Source organism: Emys orbicularis, chromosome 25 (genome assembly GCF_028017835.1).
Source record: "Emys orbicularis isolate rEmyOrb1 chromosome 25, rEmyOrb1.hap1, whole genome shotgun sequence".
Lineage (NCBI taxonomy): Eukaryota > Metazoa > Chordata > Testudines > Emydidae > Emys > Emys orbicularis.
Window position 1 is genome coordinate 451,814 of NC_088707.1, and position 23,664 is coordinate 475,477.

At 52.0% G+C, this 23,664-nt stretch overlaps 1 protein-coding gene across 1 annotated transcript in view; it reads left to right on the top strand.

The window, feature by feature from the left end:
* Nucleotides 1–22,410, top strand: part of ETV4 (ETS variant transcription factor 4) — a 42,663-nt gene extending 20,253 nt beyond the window's left edge. The window contains exons 4-12 of the mRNA XM_065422639.1: nucleotides 162–215; nucleotides 9,080–9,206; nucleotides 11,184–11,342; nucleotides 11,767–12,017; nucleotides 17,916–17,990; nucleotides 18,103–18,207; nucleotides 19,700–19,869; nucleotides 21,231–21,332; nucleotides 22,189–22,410. Of these exons, the coding sequence (XP_065278711.1) occupies nucleotides 162–215; nucleotides 9,080–9,206; nucleotides 11,184–11,342; nucleotides 11,767–12,017; nucleotides 17,916–17,990; nucleotides 18,103–18,207; nucleotides 19,700–19,869; nucleotides 21,231–21,332; nucleotides 22,189–22,410 (1,265 nt within the window). The remainder of the gene's footprint in view (nucleotides 1–161; nucleotides 216–9,079; nucleotides 9,207–11,183; nucleotides 11,343–11,766; nucleotides 12,018–17,915; nucleotides 17,991–18,102; nucleotides 18,208–19,699; nucleotides 19,870–21,230; nucleotides 21,333–22,188) is intronic.
* The last annotated feature ends 1,254 nt before the right edge of the window (nucleotides 22,411–23,664 follow it).

Sequence of the window (23,664 nt, forward strand, 5' to 3'; positions counted from 1 at the left end):
TGCTTGTAATCCCTAAGGGAAACCAGCCCTGGGCCATACAGAGCCTTCCAGCCGAAAGCTCTGATCTTACACACACAGACTCATTTCTGCCTTACTGTTTAATTACAGCTTACTAAGTGCCAAATCTAATTCTCCTCATCTCTCTTTCTCCCCCTTTGCAGCTCAGGTTCCAGACAGCGATGAGCAATTTGTGCCTGACTTTCATTCAGAAAACTGTAAGTACCATGGGAATGTGTTTATGGGGAAGGGGCAGGAGACGCTTAAACCAAACAAATATATCAATGATAAGATCACTGCACCACATGGAGAATCAAAGAAAAGGCACTAGCTCCCTCCTGTACCACCCAAAGCAGAGGGATTGTGACCACCTATCCCCTTCCAGACAAGACAAAAATATCCCTATCTAATCCCAGTCAAAGGCATTTGGCACATTCCCCTAACACAGAGGTTCCAAGGCTGTTGGTGTTTGGTGGCAGATGTGTATGGTGGTTAATTGGGCAATTCCAGCCAGCTAAGGAGTGGTATTGGCATGAGATGCAAAGGCGAAACCTTCACCTATAGCCACTAAGCTGAAGGAAATTGGCTTGGATGGAGATGTTCTCACTGGAGGGAGGGGAAAAGAGGGAAGATAAAAAAGGAGGGGAAATCCATCTTTAGTCATAAGTCAATTATTTTCGGTTAGGATCTTATTTCCAAAGCAAAGCTCTTGAGATGGGACATTAACAGTATGGAATTGGGGTCTGGGGTACAAATGCCATCAGCTCCTTTAAATCTCCCAAGGCAGGGAGTCTGACGGCACGTACCCACCTTTGGCTATAAATGGAAGTGCGGTGAGAGCTCCCTTGACAAGTTGGGAACCTCCTAATTATCACTTCTGCTGGGCTCTGAAAATCAGCTTTGGCACCTGCCACCTGGGCAGGGAGTTGTGTTAGAAGCTGGGCACTGCATAGGGGGACTTGGTGCTGCCCAGATTGGAGACGCTGTGTAACAACTGAACTCTCCTGAGGTCGACCTGCAATAGAACAATCAGTTTCCTTAATAGATCCATGCTCCAGCCTGATCCTTGTGTTTTACCAAACATTCAATGAAAGAATCACGTGTGTGTGTTTGCCCACGTGTGTGGGACCATTTATATCAGCCACCCTCATTCTAACCCCAGAGCACGCACGTCTGCTCATGAAGGAGGGTCTGATACAGTGCGGTTAGTGCAGCACCAGGAGCCGTCTCTGTATAATAAGGGGGCTCAGTCCTTGCAGAGCGCTGAGCAGGCCCTAATGAACATCCCCAGGAGGGATGGCTACTTTCTAGATGTGGACCCAGACGCAAGGTCACACAGGCGTCACTGGCAGAGCTGGGGAGAGAGCCCAGGAGTTCCTGGCTCTCAGTTCATGGTCCATCCCTTTCTCCACTCCAGGGGCCCCTGTGCTGACCCCAGCCTGTGTACATGGCACAGGGTGATATTTTGAGAGCCTAGCTGGATTCTCATCAGAATTAACCTTGTAGCTGGGAGACATTGAACCTGCTGCCTGTTGTCCCGTGCAACTGCCTGTCCCATCTAGTCAGACTGGAAGCTGATGCTGGGCTGGTTCAGACCAAGAGACTAAAATTAATAGACTGTTCTGAGTAGTGAGTGTGTGTTCCAGGCTGGCTGAGAGAGCCCGGAGCCTGGCGTGTCAGAGCTGCAGGAAGCCCCTCTCCAAGCCCCTGCACATGTGAACATCTCACAGTAACTGAGAACAGAGAGAGATGGATGTTTAAAGCCCTTCCAGGCAGCTCTGTGCTTTTCCAGGGACCATGCTCCTCTCTCCCCATTAGCTCCAGGGATGGGTTCCCCTCCCCCTTTCTATGTCTGCTCATGAAAAAAAGGACAAAGCACTTTTTCTGATTGCTCCCCTCTCCCCATCACTGGGATTTGGCTTTGCAGCACTGGCCCAGCGTGTGCGCTAAGTCATATGACTTCTTTCTTCCTCCCGCTGACCTGGAGCTGAGGAGAGGGCTGGTCCCATGTTTCATTCTGAATGAATGAGCCAGTTGTAATGTGATAGCCTGTTCCAGCTATTAGGGGCCGGAAAGGGTTGGCCGCTCCTAGCACACTTTGCTTCATGAGGCTTGAATGGAGCTCAGTGTACTGGGCAGTGGGTTTTTTTCTCTCCCTTGACAGCAGCATTTTTGCGGCTTGTTCTATAGTTTCTGTTTACTCTGTAAAACGAATTGAGCTGTCACAGACAGAAGGGGAAGGAGTGCTCCAGAGCTATGGAAAGAGACGTCTCTCCTCTGCCACTGCACTGCTTGCACAGATGTCATGCTTCAGACACTGAATCTCTCCCAGGTGTGGGACAGGCCCCAGGGGGTGGGGTTGTGGGGGGAAGAGGACTCTCTCCTGTTCAGGTTGTGCAAGGAGCTATTCATGAGCATGCCACTCCACTGTGATTGATGGATGCCTCAGGTTTGGCTGTAGGATCAAGCCCTCAGCAATAAGGACCGGGAGCCTTCCTGCTGTTGCAGATGTATTTATTTGTGTTGATTTCTACCTGAAGGTTTGGATCCCTTGGGGGTGTGGAGTGATTTGAGGAATAAGCACATGGGCTCTTCTCCTCTGGGCTGAAAGTCAGAGCAGGTGAAGGGGGTGAGGCTCCAGGTAGAATCATAGAATATCAGGGTTGGAAGGGACCTCAGGAGGTCATCTAGTCCAACCCCCTGCTCAAAGCAGGACCAATCCCCAGACAGATTTTTCCGCCAATCCCTAAATGCCCCCCTCAAGGATTGAGCTCACAACCCTGGGTGTAGCAGGCCAATGCTCAAACCACTAAGCTATCCCTCCCTCTGATGGAGACTGGATTTGTTTGGAATCACCAGGTGTGGCCTAGAGGTGATAAGCTGCCCCTTTCTCCAGTCCTGGACTGGGATACCTGCTTATTTACAGTTGAGGGGCCACATGTCACCTCCACAGAGAGATTACTTTGGATTTGAACCAGGACCTCTAGTATCTCTAGCCAGTATTGTACCACTAGGCCATTGAAACAAGGCCAGCCACCTCCTAGGCCTCTCCTCTTGTGGCCAGCATGCCCACTGCTGTGCCCTGCTACCAACTTCTGCCCTCGTCAGGGCCTCTTAATAGCTTACAAGCCACAGGTAATTACAGCATTCTCCTCCTGGGCTACCTATATTCAGGGCTGGCTCCAGGCACCAGCGAAGGAAGCAGGTGCTTGGGGCAGCCAATGGAAAGGGGCGGCAGGTCCCTCAGTCCCTCTCTTCCTCTTTGAGCTGCCGCCGAAGAGGAAGAGAGGGAGCAAAGGATCCACAACCCAATTGCCGTAGAAGAAGCGGCATGATTGGGCTGCCGCCAATGTGCCGCCGATCGGCTTTATCTTTTTTTTCCGCTTCGCCACTTGGGGCGGAAAAAAGCTGGAGCCAGCCCTGCCTGTACTGAGTCCTTACATAGCAGGCCTCCAGGCTCCAACCCCAGTTCAATCCCTCTCTCCCTTTATGTAGGGAGTTCCCAGCCCTTTTTCCCAAAGCTAGGTCCCAGGTCAAAGTTTCTTTCAGGCTTTAGGTGGCAGCAGTTCAGCCTCTCTCAGCTCTCTGGCTTCCAGTCCCTAACCCTTCTCTCAGGCAGGATCCCTAGCAGAAGCATCCTGCTCACTACAGTTCCTTGCTCAGAGACCCCTTGGGCTCAGCGTCTCACCCCTGCAGGAACCATTCATTCACTCACTCACTCTACCACAGCCTGTGCTTCCCCCCCTCAGGGGAGCCTCCTGCTGCTCTTTATAGGCAGCCACCCTGATCTCTCCCAGGAGTGGCTCATTCTGTAATCAGGGCTGGCTAACCCCAGCCCTCCTGCCCATAACGGGTGAGCCACCCTATTACAGCCTCCAACCTACTTCTACCCCAGGTAGGTTGTTTATGGGGAGTCCAGGGCAACATCTTCAGCATCTCACAGGGGAGAAGAGAAACACCAAGGGCCAACTCTGCTTTCAGTTACAACAGCATAATCCCAGAGTAACACAAAATCATTGCTCCAGATTTAGGTTGCTGTAACTGACAGCAGAGCTGCTTCCAAGCATTTGTTTCCAGCAATACCTGCTCATGAAAATAGGAAAGTTAGTGCCTAAAATGTTGGAAATTAAAAAAAAAACACAAGCCTTGTCCTGGAGAGCTCTCAATGGCCAGGCTCCTGGCTGCTCAGTAAGGCTCCAAAAATGCTCAAAGGTGCCTCCTTGTGCAGCTGAAAAGCAAAGGTGGCTGGGTTAGAGAACAACTGCTGGGGGGGATGGAAATAAAAAAACTGGGGCAACTCTTGGCAGTAACCTAGCCTGACACAGTTGGGGTGCCGCTCTTGTTATTCCTGGGGGGATTCTCAGGGGCTTGTTCTCCCACCTCAGGGGCACTAGGAATTTCAAGAATTCACTTGGACCCCCTCTTGTAGGGGGTGAAGCAGGTCTTGCTCCCTTCACCAGCTGCTGCAGGGCAGAGTGCACAGCAGAATCCGCAGGGCCAGAACTCAGCAAATCAGCCAGCGTGGCTCATCTCAGAGAGAGCTGCCTGCTGTTGGCAAAGGGCCTGGCATGAAGTTGACTGGCCAATTAATGTCTCAGGTTACTTAGTGCCAAAATAAACCGAGCAAGCCATTCACAGATCAGTACTTAACCTTGCCTAGGTTTTTAGGGAGATTTTAAGCACCTGAACCCCATGTAAGTGAAATGGTATCAGCTAGAGTGGATGGAATTTTTAACTAGGTATGAACCTGGTGATTGAGGACCAAACATAGACCCAGTGCAAGAATGCACATCTCTCTGTACCTAACCCCTCCACTCCTTATGCCTCTTCTTCCCTTTTCTCCCCTCTCCTTGTTGAATGTTCAAAATGGGGCATAACCCATGTAGCTCTTTCCTTCCTATGTCCAGTGATGACTTGAAGGCAGCAGCAGAGGCAAAGTCAAAAGGTGCTTACCTTGTTCACAGAGCTGCATGTGGCCCTCAGCCTGAGACATGCTCCTCAGAAGAGCCTGTAAAGAGATTTTGCTCCCTGCTGGATTTAATTATGCATAAGACGTAACAATATCCGCATCCCACTTCCTGACCCTGTAAACTGCAACCCACGTTTGTTATTCATTATATTCTAGCCAGCTCAGAAATATTTCTTCCTGCCTGCATCAGGCCAAAGCCACTCGCTGGAGCGATGAAGATGGGACAGTGCTCTTTCTTTAAATAAGGAATGCTTTAGATGAGTGTGGAATCAACCAAACATGCGCACATACGGAGGACTGCGATTAATTGTTTTCCATGATCACTGAAAGTAGGACAAGAAACAATGGGGTTAATCTACAGTAAGGGAGATTTAGGTTAGAGATTAGGAAAAACTTTCTAACTCTAAGGATAGTTAAGCTCTGGGTCAAGCTTTCAAAGGAGGTGGTGGAATCCCTGTCACTGGAGGTTGGACAAACACAGGCTGGACAAACACCTGTCAGGTATAGTCCAGGTTTACTTGGTCTTGCCTCAGCGCAGGGGGCTGGACTTGATGACTTCTCGAGGTCCCTTCCAGCCCCACAGTTCTGTGATTTTATACCTTTCTGCAATGGTTCATGCAGTAACATGCTCCCCACCCCCATCACTCACTCCCCCGCCCCCCATCTGCGCACACACTCCTATGGGAGGTTACTGCATCTCCTCTGCAAGTTCACTCTCTGGCAGTCTACCAGTTTGGACCAAACAGGCTGCTTGTTTCTCCCTGCCCCTCCCTCAGCATGGAAAGAAGCCAAGTCCGCCAAAGGAAATCGCCACAACCCACCATGCCGGTGCTGCAGAAACCTGGAGCAAAGTGGCAGACACTTGAGCTGCTGGAGGCTGATTGTGGTGCACCGCAGCCGGGAGATTGGTAGCATTGTCCTTCCTGCTGATGTGTAATGTGCTAGCACCTGTCCAGAGAAGTGCTGGCACACTGAAAATTAGACGGGACAAGACACTAGGGAGCACTGGGTCCCGAGGGGTGAACTACGTGTGACCTAGCTGGGCTGCTCCAGCCCTCATTAAAACATTAGACTAGAAAACCTGCCCAAAGAGAATGTTAAGGGATGACTTGATTATAGTCCATAAGGACCTTACTGGTAAACAAAGATTTGTTAATAGGCTCTTCAATCTAGCAGGCAAAGGTCTAGCGTGATCCAATGGCTGGAAACTGAAGCTAGACAAATTCAGACTGGAAATAAGGTGTGTGTTGTTAACAGTTTCAAGGGAACCCTCTGGCTTGTAGCTGCCTACTGACAGCCTGAAGGCTTTCCATGCTGTTGTTGTCAGTGAGGGGCTGTTGGTTTGTATCTGATTTTTGCTCTTTATCTGTAGGAATTCTGGATAAAGAGCATTTCCTAAAGATCTAAGATAAAATGCAACACTGGCAGACTGATTGTGCGACTTTAAAGTGCACAGAGCTTTGCTGAGCTGTCACTCACTAGGCAAACATTTACCTAGCTACATTGGGCCTTTCTCCAGATAGCTGCAACCCAGAACTCTGTGTGACCTGCACTGTTCTCTGTTCTAAGTAGATAATGAAAAATAAAAAAGAGGGTGTTGGGGAAGCAGTGGTTATGCCTCCTTCACAATAAATATCTCCTCCTCCCAGCTCCATGAGCAGTCTCTGTGAGAGGGCACCGGGGAACATCCCTAATTGTTGTATGTCGTCTGAACCCACGCTGTCAAATGTCACATAGCATGCAGCCAGCTGTGTAATGGTGCTGCGCGTGTTAGTGAACTGTGTGGTTACACTTAGCTGGTTCCCAGGAGACAACCTGAAATCGCTAATGTTACAAAGGGGCATCTTGCTGATACTGCTAGTTAGGAAGGGGTTTTAATCTTCCAAATTAAAAAAAAACAAACAAAACTCCCTAGCACTGCAAGCTTTGACCTCTGACCCATGAGTCCGATGGTCCCGTGTGATATTGTCTGTACTGACTTTTGGGCAGAGACCTTGGATAAAATTTTCAAGAGCCCCTAAGTGACTTAGAAGCTGAACTCTCATTGAAAGTGTGTGGTATTTAGACTCTTAACTGTCTAAGTCACTTGAAAATGGAATTTAGCCTCCTAAGTCACTAAGGGACTCTTGAAAATATTAGTCCTTGTTTTCTTCTGCATTGGTACAGCACTAAGCAGTGACGATGGCTCAATAAGTGTAATAATATTTCCCTACGGACATCCTTCAGCAGCCAGTATAGCCGTTTCTATGGTAACCATCTTAAATTGTTTGTCCTACAGGACAAACTAGCATATCATGAAATGTGCCTCATGAGACTGTGTCAGTACAGTATGGCACAATGTAACGACATGGTGATGTTACTCACAACACACGGTTGGCATGCATGTGAACCTGAGAGGGTGGTTTGCATGATGCAAAGCCAGACCTTAGGTTCTTGGTGTTGAAAAGCAGAATAGGAATGTGTTACCCTTTGGGTTATAACACAAAATAATTAGACACCCACACACCATGTCACCTCTCCCCTGCCAAGTCCTGAACTGCTTAGCATATACCTACTCTCCCTCCTACCTAGCCTGCCCTGGACTTTCACAGTGCCTATCATCTCTTCCCCAGATTAGCGTCTTTAAGGGCACAGTATGAACCTAACTAAATATTCGGACAGCAGCTAGTGTAAACAAAGGGTAGGGAGGGGTATTTGGGACAGAGTTCGGGAAACTCCAGAGAACAGTTGTACCCATTGTTATTCTGCTTCACCTAGAGCAGGGGTCTCAAACACGCGGCGGCCCGCGGGGTTCTTTCGTGCAGCCCGCCAAGGTCCCCGCGCTCCCCCCCCCCCGCCTACCCCGTGTCGCCGCAAGCCCCGCGCTGCTCCCTGAAGCAGCTGAACTACTGTATGTCCCTGCAGCCCTGAGCAGGGGGGTGGGAGGCAAGTAGAGGGCTCCGTGCTCTTGCAGCTCCCATCGGCCGGGAACTGGGAACCGCGGTCAGTGGGAACTTTGGGGGAGGTACCTGGAGGAGCAGCAAGAGCAGCACATGGCGCCGTTTCTCTCCCTCCCCCCCCCCCCCCCCCGGGACTCCGGCTGCTTCCTGGAGTGGAGCGGGGACAGGGCAGGCAGGCAGGGAGCCTGCCCTGGCTGTGGGGCGCGGCGCTGCCATCCCGCTCTAGGTAAGCGGCGCCGGGCTGGAGCCCGTACCCCACACCCTTTGTGCACCCCAACTCCCTCCCCTGACCCCCCTGCCACACCCTGCACCCCTCACCCCTCCTGCACCCCAAACCCCTGCCTGGAGCCCCCTGCCACCCACTGCACCCCAACCCCCTGCTGCACCCCTCACCCCTCCCGCACCTCAACCCCCTGCCCTGACCCCCCTGCCACACCCTGCACCTCTCACCCCTCCTGCACCCCAACCCCCTGCCTGGAGCCCCCTGCCACACACTGCACCCCAACCCCCTGCTGCACCCCTCACCCCTCCCGCACCTCAACTCCCTGCCCTGATCCCCCTGCCACACCCTGCACCCCTCCTGCACCCCAACCCCCTGCCTGGAGCCCCCTGCCACACACTGCACCCCAACCCCCTGCTGCACCCCTCACCCCCTCCTGCACCCCAACTCCCTGCCCTGAGCCCCCTGCCACACCCTGCACACCTCCTGCACTCCCTGCCCTGAGCCCCCGCTGCACACCTCACCCCTCCTGCACCCCACACCCCAATTCCCTGCCGTACCCTGCATACCTCCTGCACCTCAACTCCCTGCCCTGAGCCCCCTCCTGCACCCCCTGGGGTGAGGACTTCGGGGAAGGGGTTGGAATGGGGGCAGGGAAGGGGCGAGAAGAGGTGAGGCGGGGCAGGGGCGGGGCCTCATGGAAGGGGTGGAGGGGAGGCGGGGCCGGGGGCAACGAGGGGGGGTGTCAGTGATGCGGCTCTCGGGCCAATGCACTAGTCCTCATGCGGCCCTCGAGGTCATCTGAGTTTGAGACCCCTGACCTAGAGCCAGGTAAGTAGGTCAGGCAGTGCGTGCCCATGTGTCTCAGTTGCCTTTAGTTTCTCCGCTGACACAAATGCCATCTCTCCGGGCCCAGGAGGAGTTTTGACTTGACTGTTTCTTTCTCTCTCTCAGTAGCTTTTCATAGCCCTCCTGCTAAAGTTAAGAAGGAGCCACAGAGTCCCTGTTCTGACCCAGCACTGTCCTGCAGCCATAAGCAGCCATTTCGGTACCGCAATGGCGAGCAATGCCTTTACACCAGGTAATGCCGCTCGCATGCAGGAGGGAGGGAAGGGTAACTAAAGATGAGGGAGTGCTACTGCAACATGTCCTGTTGGGTCGCTGGGTCTCTTCTGACATGCTAGTGCAAACTGATTGATGGGTTACATTCCGTTTAACACTGCACCCCGGCAGCCTGCTCATATGCTAGTTTATTGTACAGTATCAGTGCCAGCCAGGAGCGGATTTACCATGAAACAACGGGGCCCCCAACAACAGGGGGGCCCCCAAAATGCAGGACAAATATCTGACAACCTGCCCCCAAGTCCCAGCTGGCGGTGCAGCAGGGCTCAGGCAGGCCCCATGCTGCTCCTGGAAGCAGCCAGCTGCTGGCACGTCTCTGCGCACCCCTGGCCGGGGGGGGGAGGCAGCCCCACACGCTGCCCCTGCCCTGGACAGCACACGGAGACCTGCTGCCTCCCTCCTCCCAAGGGGTGCACAGAGATGCGCCAGCAGCAGGGCTAAGGCAGCTTCCTGCCTGCTCTGCCTCCCTCCCTCTGCGCCGCTTCGCTCCTGGAAGTGGACGGCATGTCCTTGTGGCCCTTGGGGGGAGTTGTCGCCGCACACTGCCCCCGCACCGAGTGCCAACACCGCAGCTCCCATTGGCTGGGAACTGTGGCCAATGGGAGCTGCAGAGGGCGCCTATGGGCAGCGGTGTGCGGAGACCCCATGCCCTCCCCCCCGCCTAGGAGCCACTGCTGGGGGGTGGGGGGTGCCAGTTGCTTTGGGAGCCACGCTGCCCAAGGTAAGCACCACCCCCCTGCCCCAGCCCACAGCCTGCACCCCACACCCAAACTTCCTCCTAGAGCCTGCACCCCTCACCCCTCCCACACCCCAATCCCCTGCCCCAGCCCAGATCCCACACCCAGCACCCAAACTTCCTCCCAGAGCCTGACTCCTGCACCCCAACCCCCTGCCCTCATCAACATACCTCATTTTATTTTCATTTACTTCCCATTACTTATAATATAGGAGGAGGATGAAGAAAAAAAGAATGAAAAACGGGGGGAGATAGGAGAGAATGTTCTTTTTCTTGGCTGGGTCCAGTTGCAGGGGCGGGGGCGGGATGGGGCGAAAATGAAGTGGCGCACAGGCCCCACTAACTCTAAATCTGCCACTGGTGCCAGCATGTTTACTTGTTCAAATAAACCCTCCCAATGTAGCAGTGCTTTGCTGTACCCGTTCTCAATCTCTGCACGGTCCCCCTGCATCTCTTTATTGGTGTCTTGGCTGCCCCTGATGCTTAGAACAATTTCCCTCTTCTTGTCTGCCAAGCACTTTCCCTCTCCTCCTTCATCCCTCCCTTCCCCAGATCCTCCCTGTACTGTCCTCCCCACCACTCCTCTGCACGTCTTTGTATTTGCACTGTAAGCTCTTCACCACCCAGGCCTTGTCCTCCCATTCATAAGAACATAAAAACGGCCATATTGGGTCAGACCACAGGTCCATCTAGCCCAGTATCCTGTCTTCCAACAGTGGCCAATGCCAGGTGCCCCAGAGGGAATGAACAGAACAGGGAATCATCAAATGATCCATCCCCTGTCGCCCATTCCCAGCTTCTAGCAAACAGAGGCTATGGATACCATCCCTTGCCCATCCTGGTTAATAGCCATTGATGGACCTATCCTCCATGAACTTATCTAGTTCTTTTTTGAACCCTGTTATAGCCTTGGCCTTCACAACATCCTCTGGCAAGGAGTTCCACAGGTTGACTGTGCGTTGTGTGACGAAATACTTCCTTTTGTTTGTTTTAAACCTGCTGCCTATTAATTTCATTGGGTGACCCCTCTGTAAAGTGCCATTAGTTTGATCAAGGAGAGTGATCAGTAATAAGAAAGAGGGAAGTTTACTCAGAGAGCTGCATTGCCAGGTGACTGCCTGTGGCACGTTCTCCCCAGGTGAATGGAATGGGTCGCTGTCAGGAGATTGTAATATTCCAATATCTGTTTGACTGTCCCAGTGCCTATGACCAAACCAGACAAGTTGGACTCAAGTCCCCAAACCCAGGAACCCCGATACAGTCACCGCTTCAACATTTCCCTAGGCAGGACAGGAGCTTCCTGAGCCCTCGGGGGCCGTCCCAACCCACATCCAGCCGTGGATACCTCATGGAACACAGGTGAGTGACCACACCAGTGGCAAGGTGGTAGACAGCCTCCAGTGAAAGGGGCTGCCCTCCCCAAAGCTCCCTTGATGTCCCCCACTGTATCTGAATCAAAGCTGTCTCTTTCCAGCAATCATAGACCTTCCCTCTTGTTACCAGCCTGGGTCCCAAGCTGCTGCCTGGTGCCCATGTGGGGGAAGTCTGTTGTCTGAAGCCCATTCAGCTCTATAGCTGTAGATTCTATATGACCTACAGCTATGCAACAGCCCCTGGGAATACCCTGCAAGGTGCCCTTTCCTTGCTAGAGCTCTGCATGAGTGTCTCTTTTGATTAAGGTACAACCCTCTAAATCCCTGTTCCTCCCACCTTTGCATATGGATCCCGAACAGTTTGTGATTAGGGAAAGCAGTCACCACATCAGCTATTTCCCCCCGTTTAGCTCCGTCTACCAGCCACCTACGGAGATGTGCCGTTCCTTCCCCTCCTCTCAGGGCATGGGCCGAGAAGATCCAGTTGCCTACCAGCGACAGATGTCCGAGCCCTGCCTACAGTACCATCCGCAGGGCTTTAAACAGGAGTACCACGACCCGATGTATGAGCAGGCAAGCCAGCTGGGGGGCAGCAGTGACCACCGGTACCCAGCAGGAGTGGTGATCAAGCAGGAGCAGACAGACTATGCCTATGACTCAGGTAGGGCAGGAGAATTATCCTGACTAAAGCAATACATGCAGGCCAGAGGCTGCTGGGTGCACTGGCTCCTGGGGAACCTACTCGCTGGCATTGTCACGGGCTTTGAAGTGGCATTTTTGTTCTAGCTTTTCATTGCCATGCCATGGGGCAGCAGCGCATAGGTGCTTTGGCTAACAGCCTCCCTCCTGCTGGGAAACCTCCCCTCCCAATTTCCACACCCTCTGAGCCTGAGGGAGGTTTCAGGAGAGCAGCAGGGAAAGAGCTATGAGACTGATTTGAGGTTGGAAAACATGCCTTAAGACTGAGTGAGAGGCTTCGGAAGCCCAATCGGTTTAGTTTATCCAAGAGAAGGTGAAGAGGTAACTTGATACCAGTCTACACGTACTTGCCTAGGGAAGACGTTTCTGACAGAAAATGGCTCTTTACTCTAGTAGAAAAAGGCAGAACAAGACCCACTGATTGGAAGCTGAAACTAGACAAATCCCACCTGGGAAAAAGGCACACATTTTTATTAGGGTGGGTGATTAACCATTTACCTAGGGCCATTGTGGATTCTCCATCCCGTGAAATCTTTACATCGAGACTGGGTCTCTTTCTAAAAGATAAGCTCCAGCTCAGCCAGCATTTAGAGGTTTGATACAGAAATTACTGGATGAGGTTCTGGGGCCTGTGCTATGCAAGAGGTCAGACTAGATCAGGGGTTCTCAAACTGTGGGTCACGACCCCATTTTAATGGGGTCGCCAGGCCTGGCTTAGACTTGCTGGGGCCTGGGACTAAAGCCAAAGCCCAAGCCCCACCACCTAGGACCAAAGCCCAAGCCCTGGGCGGCAGGGCTCAGGTTACAGGCCCCCTGCCTGGGGCTGAAGCTTTGCGCCTCCCCTCCCCAACCAGGGGTGGTGGGGCTCGGACTTTGGCTTTGGGCGTCCCCCCCACCCCAGGGCAGCAGGGCTTGGGTGGGCTCAAGCTTCAGTCCCCCCTCCTGAGGTCATGTAGTAATTTTTGTTGTCAGAAGGGAGTCACGGAGCAAAGAAGTTTGAGAACCTCTGCACTAGATGATCAGAATGACCCATTCTGGCCTTGAACTCTGTGAATCGATGAATCAGACTTTCCAGGCTGCAGAAGGAGAATCCCACAGCTGTAGCTGCCCAGTAGGAATTTATGTTGTTAGGGTATTATTTCTATTTTAATATTGCCTAGGGGTTCTGGTCAAAGAGCAGGACCCTATTGTGCTGGGTGCTACATACACACATAGATTCATAGATTCTAGGACTGGAAGGGACCTCGAGAGGTCATCGAGTCCAGTCCCCTGCCCGCATGGCAGGACCAAATACATAGGATGCCACGTGGCCTGCCCCAAAGGGAAAGGGACAGAGCATCCCAGAGGGTCTGCAGGGGATTACAGGTCACTGGGCTGCTCCCCAAGTCTGTCCTCTACCTTTCCCTGAAGCCTACGATTACATCTCAAAGAGAGGTGTGGCCTTCCTCCCTCCGTGCCTGAACCCTAATTACAGGAATACTGCCCTGCCAGAGATTCTCGCGGCCCTCAGAGCTGGGAAATTAATGAAGGCTAATGCACAGTAATGCATGTTCTTTACTAGCCTGTTATTGACAATCTTAAGTGGTGAAGGGGCCAGACATGGAGGCCAAGAAGCATAATCTCTCTGCCTCGCCCTAGTTGGCCTATTACAGAGGACATTCCATGGGCTCTCTGGAGCAAATTCCTTTCTCCCTGAATGATAAAGTGGAGGATTTTTGGAAAGCAGCGACTTTTGAGATGATGATGAGTCTATAATTGCTTAGAAAATGGACTGCTGCCCTGCCAGTTTCCAGTGAAACCTCAGAACTGCCTGGCAGTATTGGCAATGCTGCCACGTCCTGCCTGCTCAGCCTCCCAGTGGGTTCTGTGCTGCCCACAACCCTGCAGGGACGGGACGATCCTGCATTATTGCAATCAATGGCAAAACTCCCATCAGCAATGCAGGACTGGGCCCATACTGAGCCCAATTTGTAAGGAGTCATGAAAGTGCCTTGCACTCTGACTGGGGTAACGAAGACCATGGAGAAAAGCTCAAGTCCCATATTTAGTCTTTGAGCTATGCCCCACAAACTGCCTGCCAACAACAACAATAAATAATAACTTTTGCTTCCTTAAAAAGATCAGAGACTGTTTCCTGGTAGGAACTCTGACGCTTGCAATCTGCAGAAATGCTCTGGCAGTTGGCCAGGCTACAATGACCTCCTCTTGATGGATCTGGGAACACTAAGCAGTACTCTTGCTTTCTGGATGTATTTTTAGTCATGTTCTGGTTAGATTCCAAGGGTGAGTCCTCAAAAAAAGGAGCCCAGACCTGTGCATGGGCAGTGTAGGTCACATCTGGTTTCTCTGCTTCCTTGAAGAATCCTGGGGGTGCCTTGTTGTCTTCTGACACCTCCCCCAGCAATGCACAATCACTAATCCAGAGTCCCCAGTAAATGATGAGTAAGTGACAAAATACAGAGGGGAATGGAACTCTGTGTGTGTTCCTCACACCACAACATATGAACTGCTAATCCCGATCAGACCAGGGGTCCATCTAACCAGGCTCCTGTCTGCAACAGTGCCCAGCACCAGATGCTTTGGCAAGCGATATAAAACACCCTATAATGAACAGTTATGGAATAATCTGCCCCTAGCCCCAGGCACTTAGAGGTTGGCTCATGCCCTGAAGAAGAAGTGTTTAACACCCCTATAAATTCTTATTTTTTAATGTAACTCTGGATAGTCTCATGATTTACATAAATGTCAAATCCCACTCAGCTCTTGGCCTCAAACTATCATGTGGCAGTGAGTTCCACAGGCTAATGCATTGTGTTTAAAAAAACCAAGAAGGATAGCATCTTAGCAGCTTCATTTGCCTGTTGTTCTTTCAACAAGGCGGGGGAGGTATCATCTTTTATTGGACCAACTTCTGTTGGTGACAAGTATCAGAGGGGTAGCCGTGTTAGTCTGGATCTGTAAAAAGCAACAAAGAGTCCTGTGGCACCTTAAAGACTAACAGATTGCCACAGGACTCTTTGTTGCTTTCTGTTGGTGAGAGGCAAGCTTTCGAGCCACACAGAGCTCATCCTCAGGTCTGGGAAAGGTACTCGGAGTGTCACTCACTTGTTCTGGTGTCATGAGATGGGTCAGAAATGGACCACTAGGGACTTCAGTGTGGCTCTTGGTTTTGCATGGACGGTGCTCAGATATTGTGCTGATGGGAGGCTGTTAATACTCCCTAAATAAGAGAGGTGTGTTGGCGAGGGCTTTTCAGCAGGCACTGATATCCAGATGACACGTTCTCCCACCCCAAAGGGAGGAAATGTGATTTCCTAGTGTAACGCCGACAGACCCCGGTCGGGATCGAACCTGGGACCTCTAGAGCTTAGTGCATGAGCTAAAAGCCAACTGGCTGTAGAGCAGATTCAGTTTCTCTCTCTCTCTGTGGTCTCAGTGCCACTAGATGGGACAGAGCACCACACCCAGGAGGTGTGTGGGTTACACTAGCTCTTAGGAAGAGCTTTGGGCACCTAGGAGGCAGCAGTGGCCCGAGGGAATAGCTAGTGGGTTCTGCAGAAAGCGGTTTTCCCACCTGGGTCAGTGTGCGCCGGGGGTGCTGGAACAGTTTGTACAGTGGGGGTGCTGAGAGCCATTGAACCAAACTGGAAACCCTGCATATAATGAACCCCTTCAAGCCAGCGGGAGCGGCTGCACCCCTAGTTCCAGCACCTATGGTGTGCACGCTGCAAGCTCCCCTGCATTCAGTTTAGCTCCCTGCAGACTTTGCTGTGTTACACAAGGACCAGCCGTGCAGAAGTTGCACAGAAATCCCTTTGTCAAAAGCTGCAGAAGGGAGTCCAGTGGCTTGGAATTAGGACAGAGAATGCGCTGCGGTCTCTGCAGCGCCAGTGACCTTCAAATGCTAGGGGAGCTGGAGCGCTCCTCCCCAGTGCCAGGGATTGCATTACATAACCTTGAACCGTGCTCCCGCCCTGCAGCTTGGCACACACTGCTCCTCTCCCTCTGAATGGAGTCGGAGGAATTTCATTCACAAAATGGAGGGCTGGGGAAGGAACTGAGCTCCCAGTTGGGCTGGCGGTGGTGTCGGCTTTCACCACATGCTTTCTTTTCATAGGCAGCTGACATCAGCCGGTGGCTGGTAACATGAGCTGGTGTGTTGCTGTCTGGCTGCTGCCTGGAGCGAGTCAGGGACAATGAGAAACGACTCCCTCATTTGGAGGTTAAATCGCAAGATAAACCAGCTTTGTTCTGAGAAGCAAATCTTTTCTTTTACATCTGTGCCACTAACACCAAACTGGAGGATGGGAGCCACTCCAAGTACAGCTGGATCTGTCTGCAGCGCTAAGCAGAACTTTCTAATCAGCTGGACTCACTATCTTCCTCTTGGCTCTGTCACCCCCACAGCAAGCATCCTGGGGGAAGTCAGCGGTGAAGACCCAGCATCTCAGAGGATGTCAGAGCTGATCACAGCACAACAGAAATGTTTATTAATAATCTCCAAAGGGGGCTGCCTGGGAACCCAACCAGTCAGGGAATAAAGTTAGTTTTTCTCAGTGAAAAGCTTATTTTCCAGCAGACTCCTGCCCGAGGTGCGGGCACATGCTGCCGTGATCCACACGAGATCAATCCCCCTTTGAAGAAAGAAGGTTGCTCCCGCTCTCCTGGCGTTTTAATGGCCACTTTGGACTGGTTTTCATGAGCAAAAATAAATTCAGTCAAATTTCCCACTGGGGTTCTGAATGTCTCTCTGTGCCCGCCATGGAGACAATACCCCTCACTGAGTGCCTCCGCCCAGACATGCGTAAAAATGACCCTGCTTCCAGCAGAATGGTTTTCGTGAAACTAGTTTATGCCTGTAATAATGTACAATGCAGACTGCAGTCAGTTCAGTGTACCCCTGCCCTTAGCATCAGCAAAACAGCGCTGAAGGCAACTGCATTATACAAGAGGACATGAGAAAACTCTTCCAAAGCATCCAGTTACTTCCCCCATCCCAGCTGGGGCTGGAAAATTAGTGTATAAACTACAGTAACCAGTCATACTGTATGTGCAGTATAGAACCTTTAAAACTGCTGCCCTCTTCCACACCCACCTTGTTTTTACCCTCTTGCTTTCTCTAATGCTCATGAGAACTCCCAATCTTTGCAGCCAGCTGTCTCAGATTAACACCAGTAAGACCCCAAGTGCCTGCAACAATATACCTGAAACAGACTGTCCATAGAGCAATATGCAGCGGGGGGGCTGCCGTCCATAGCTGCACTATAGCAAAATAAGAACATAGGAATGGCCAGACTGTGTCAGACCAAAGGTCCATCTAGCCCAGTATCCTGTCTTCTGACAGTGGCCAATGCCAGGTGCCCCAGAGGGAATGAACAGAACAGGTAATTATCAAGTGATCCATTCCCTGTCACTCATTCCAGCTTCTGGCAAACAAAGGATAGGGACACCATCCCTGCCCAGCCTGACTAATAACATCCTCTTCATCTGTAACAATCATAGTGCAGTCCAGTGTCACGGCACCCTAAACCCTAAACGAAGGAGAAATAGCAAACAAATGTAACCTGTGTTAATATTTCTGCTCTGTCTGTCATCACGGATGAAAACGGTGCTTTGGGTGGTGTCACAATTGTACATTAATTTAATCCATGGCTATCCATGGTGAGAGGACAAGCCCTAGAACCAGTCTGAGCTGGAGCTAAGACGGGATCTAGAGTCTCACTTTTCTCTTAGGAGGGCACAAGGCTAGTGGTTGGCCTGACTATTTCAGGGCCTGAGGCTGTGATCCTGTATGACGAGCAGGCCGGCCCTGATGGGTTTTGTGCTTGGCAGTGATCTGTGTGTGTTGCTCATTCTGTAGATGTTCCTGGCTGTCCTTCCATGTACATGAATGCTGAGGGGTATCAAAGCCATTCAAATACCGAAGGGACATTAGGTAAGAAACCTCCATGGCTCTGTCTCCTCTTCATCTGCTCCTGCAATGGACCTCACTGCAGTGTTGCAGCTTGTCTGTGTTCTCTGATTACATCTGCTGCTGTCTCTTCCAGGCTATGGCTACAACAAGCAGATGAGGCCATTTGCTGATGATGTCTGTGTCGTCCCGGAGAAGTTTGAAGGTCAGAGAGAAACCTGTGTGTCTTCCAAATCTTCGGGTAGGATGAGGTTACCCCAGGCCCTATGTACCATGTGAGCTGGAATATGCACACTGCCAGCTCTGCTTACCCTCTTCATGACCCTGTTCATTAGGAGATGCCGCACCTGGATGTATGAGTCATGGCTGATGTTGTGCTTCCTGGGAGTTTGTTTTCTGAGTTTTCATAGCAGCAGACAGACATTTCAACAGCTGAGCCCAGATCACTACAGTTGGTGGTGAATTTCTCCTCCTCTTCACTCTTGTGCAAACTGAAATGTTGTAGGCAAACACTTGAGAGATACTGATTTCTGCACAGTAGTTGAACCCAGAACCACCCAGCCAGTGGCCCCGTTTCCCAGCCTTGTCATTGGTGTTGGGGCCCAGTCCCCCTTGATTATAGTCCCAGCTCTCCACAAACACCCCCAAACCTTCTCGCCAAGATCACTGCCCTTTCCTAGTGCTGGCTGAGCATGGCACCCCAGGGCCTCTTTACCCGGCTTCAGTTTACAGTAGTTCCACCCAGGCACCCCTAGAGTCGCTATGTGGTTGTCAGTGTCACTCTGCAGCCAGGCGGCAGTGCGTCTAACATGGGCTCACTCACAGTAATGGAGCTTGGTCCTGATGTGCAGCCTGCCACCCATACCAGGTCAGCGTGTGTGGGATTGCCCTGGGATGAGACACAAGCTGAAATCATTCTGATGTGCTTTGCTGCTGCAGGGAGTCACGCCTGAACATGTAAATGCCTCATGCCAGAAGCCAGGCCCGGCATCTGCCCAGAATCTTGGCACCTGTATTTCTCAGCCTCTCTCCTCGTCCCCTTTGGGATTTGCCCACCCCCATTGGGTACCCAAGGGCCAGCCCTGCCTTTATGAACATTAGAGGAGGAGATTATCTAATGGGCTTTGATGCTGGGCATCAGCCAGCTGGGCTGTCTGCCCATTAACAGCAGTTCTGAGCCGGGGCTTAAATGAGTAGCTAGTGATTCCCCACTGCCCAGGGATGCAGGAGTCGAGGGAGGTGGGGTCCAGTCTCTGAAGGGGGCAGCGAAGCACATTTGCTCTAAAGCTCTATTTCTGCAGAGTTCTCTCAGAACTCAGAGGGCAGCTGGTTCCTTTAGCATCCATCCCCGGAGGATGGGGCTCCCCTGGGAGCAGATGCCATGTCACAGTGCATTAGGGTCACTGTGGAGTGATCCCTGAACTACAGTAAAACTCCCCCAGCTTCTTCCAATTAAACAAAGAGCGAGCAACTCTTTCAGCTGGCTTGTCACACGATTCCTGCTGCACTCCGGGCTCTCGCTTTCTAGCCAGACTCTCCCCTTGGGTAAACAGCAGGTGAGAAGAGGTTAGTCCTCAGGCATCCCTGCAGTAACCTCTGTAGGTGGCCTTTGTCTTTTGTGGCTGTCCACCGAGAAGCCGTCTCTGCATCTTCCTCCCGTCAGGAGAGGCAGAACTGCTGGAGGGCAAGGAAAGGGACATAGCAAAACCCTTTGTGTTTGTTCTGCTCAGCAGGAGACATCAAGCAGGAAGTGGGCGGGTACCGGGAAGGACCCCCGTACCAACGCCGAGGGTCTCTTCAGCTCTGGCAGTTCCTGGTGGCTTTGCTGGATGATCCCACCAATTCCCACTTCATCGCCTGGACCGGCAGAGGAATGGAGTTCAAACTCATTGAGCCTGAGGAGGTGAAAACTCTTCAGCTTCTACCCATGGAACAAGAGGGGCCCCTGGGCTGAGTTACTGATTCTTCAGATTCCTGAGGGCCGGGGCCTTTGCCACACGTCTGTAAAGCCTCCTGCCTGCCAGTTGCCCTAAGAGTCACCACTGAGGCTGGGGTTTTAGAGGAGGAGGCCACGGCAGCTACGTGCCCAAACTCCCAGCCTTATGATGGCCGCCCCCATCACCTGAGCTCCAGCAGGTGAACAGTTTGGGTCAGTGGGTCCCAGATACAGGAGATGGCAGTTTCCCCTCCAATAGCTCCTCTCAGAGTTGCTAAAGGGAACTGCAGTTGGTGGGTTTCTCAGCTGGTCTCCTCCTTCCAAGGGGTTTTACTCTTGGGCTGTCCCATGTTGGTTCTGTGCCACCTACCTGGCGTTCAGTGCCCGATGCAGTCTCTGAGAGCCGAGGCAGGAGTGTACCTCATTGATCACAGCATTTTAAATAAAAATCTGGGAGAAATCTGGGGATGGATGGATTCGAACTGCAATTAACAGAGATATCACTTCTAGTGCCACCATGTTCCAAACAGAGCAATAAACTCTGATAATAGCTGGGAAATGTGTCTGGAACATCCATTAATGTCAGGATCCGATTTATGGCTGTGTTTAGCGGCTGCTCTAGCTAATCCCCAGGCTCTTACGAACATATGCAGTGCAGATGGGCTGAGTCACTTTGCTGGGTCACTTCACTATTAACATTCGTTTACAAGTGTTTTCTCAGCCTCATTTTTGTATAACAGTGCTCATCATTCAAGGCTGAAGATGGTTTCAGGTGAAGTGGCCCTTTCCCAGTGCTGACCTGGCTGTGGGCATATCCCGCCAATATATAGGCACTGGCTAAAAGTGCCAAGCGCTTTGCATGTAGACTGTAGTAACATGTGACCTTTTTATCAGCCACTCAGCACCCAGGATTACCCAGGATTCTCAAACCCCTTACTTCTGTCGGAATGTTGGGGGATCGAGGAAGGGAGTTCATTGCCTGACAATGTTTGCCTACTGATGGATTTTTCCATCAATACAATTGCCACAGGGACGTTTGCGCACACACACATTCTCTCAGTGATGGAAGGAAGCTTCTGTTTATCAGCCTTGCCCTCCTTGTTCGCTGCAGTGAAGTGTAAATGGTGCGGTATTTATTATTTGTATTCCATTGTTTGCCTGCTATAAATTATTATTTATATTGCCTGTTGAGCAGCATTCTTCCCTCAGAAATGGATCACATGGAACATCCCCCAGACAGACAGACAGACACACACACAGGCATTTGTCATGCGCTCCTTTCCTCAGAGCTCACAGACATTAATGCACCCTGGTGTTTTGTCCTGCAGGTGGCCAGGCTGTGGGGTATCCAAAAGAACCGGCCAGCCATGAACTACGACAAGCTGAGCCGGTCCCTTCGCTATTATTATGAGAAAGGCATCATGCAGAAGGTCAGTTTGTGACGGGATCCAAGTTCTATGCTCGTCCTGACACTTGTCTTGCTTGTGATTGGAGGTTTGGCTGGCTCATGGCAAGTTCTGAACCCCCTGACTTCCTGAGGTTCCCTCTTTCCCTGCAACTCTCTCCCTGGCCCACCATTCGCAGAGCAGGAAGCAAAGAAACAAGACCCACCGAGGAAAGGTTGAAGGAGCTGAATCCAGGCATCCTAGGGGAAAGCCGATTGGGGGCGGGGTCATGCTTTCTCCATGTATACCTGCATTGGGGAGCAAGGGGGGATCCTCTTAACAACAGTCAGGGCGCTTGTCATGGGATTAGCTGGCAAGGGAGGCTCTTGTTATTAGTGCTAGTTAGAGTTATAAAAAGGCTAAAGGTAGCGCCTATCCATGCGCTCTGGGCACCCTTGATGTAACCTATAAATACAGCATAAGTCCAGCAATTGAAGATAACCCACGACAAATTCTGCTCCTCATCAAATGGTTCTCCATCCCTACAGTTAAGAGTCTCTTCCCCGCCCTCCCCATTTCCAGCCCCCTAAGAGAAAAGCTGCCCCTTGCAATGTGCCCTGCCTGCTTATCGGGTTGTGGTGTCACTGTCCCTGGAGCTAGTCCAGGTGGGACTAGAGCAGCAGCCACAGAGGATGCTTGACGAAGTGGTGAAAACTCCCTCTCAGACATGGGGACGATCTAGAGGAGCCCAGGGTCTTTCCTAGCTCTGTGGGGGGGTCCCTCTCATCCCCCACTGAACAACTCAGGTGCCAATGGCTGCTGTCATTCGCTGGGAGCAGCTAGCTGCATAAGGAGCGGGTGGGACAGAGACTGTAGCATTCACCTTGTCTCCTCCCTGCAGGTTGCTGGAGAGCGCTATGTGTACAAGTTTGTGTGTGAGCCTGAAGCCCTTTTCTCCCTGGCCTTCCCTGACAATCAGCGGCCAACCCTGAAAGCAGAGTTTGACCGGCAGATCAGCGAGGAAGACACTGTTCCTCTCTCCCATCTGGATGAGAACACGGCTTACATCCAGGACCTTGGGAGCCTCCCTTCCCAGCCTTACAGCAAGAGCTACCCCTATTAATTCCACCAGGAGCCCGCTGCACAGCCATTGTGTTTGTATCTATGGAGATGTTTGTTAGTAATCGATCTGCATAGGAGCTTTCCTGGGCCAGCTTGGGCTCCACTAGACTCTTTGAATAGCTGCCTTTGAAACAGGCAGTGGTGATGCAAGCCCATCCTTGGACAGCTAGCCAGCAACTGAGGCTCTGAAAGACATTGGCTGCACCTCATTCACCCAGGCTGTGGGCCCAGACTTGGTGCAATGGAACCGACTCTCTCACCAGTACAGAAACCTCTCAGTGCCGCCTCCAGTCAGTTAAATGTGTGATCGTGTCACATCCCCAGCATCGATCCTGTCTCTGGCCTTTGCCTCCCGCCGAGCGGGGTGGAGAGGAAATGGGAGCCTGTTGGGCTCTCTCCTCTGATTTTATGATTCTATGAAACGGCAGTTAATTCCCATGCTTCCCCAGACACACACACTCCTACAAAGCAGCCCCCAGACACCCAACCTTCCTACAAGCGCTGTTCTTACCCACACTACTTCTTACGTGCTGGGGACAGGCCTGTCCCCGGAAGGGCAGCAGGGAGCTGAAGGTTTCAGCTCACACTTGTTCCATACAAACTGCTTGGCGGGAATGGGGAACATTTCTTCCCTTGGATGCATTTGCTCCTGTCTTGGTGCCTCCTTGCTCAGGATGCTTCATCTCTGGGCTGTTGAGTGTCATACTGGCAATGATAGGAAGGGGACCAGCTGCTACCAGCCAATGCTGGCGCGGTTCTGGTCTCCTTGACAGGAAATGTCACCGTGGGTGAGCCATGGAGCCCCTGGACTCCACTGGCCTGGAGTGTGGCTTTGAGCCAGAGGAACCCTGCAGATAACTGGGAATTTGAGGATAGAGAGCAAAGCCTGAGATGGAGTCCGAGGAAAGGGATGCTGGTGCCCATGGGCTCCAATGCCCAAGCCAGTGGCTGGGCTGATTGCTCCGGACTGAGCAGGGGCTACCTACAGCAGCCAGGCTCTTCAAAACGGAAGCGCTTCCACCAAAAACATCCTCAGCAATGTTGAGAGACCCATTAGTGCTGGTCAGACCTGCTGTTCCTGGGCCTGTGGGTAAACCCTGGAGGTTAGAAAATAACCTCAGCCTCTGGATGTGAGGCATTCACTTTGTAAAAAAGCCACACTCTCCCTGTTCATCTGTAGCTGGCCTTCCCAGATGGGCCTGGGCGGGGTAAGGGAGGAGTTCATGAGACGCTGTCTGGGGTCCCTACTGGCTAA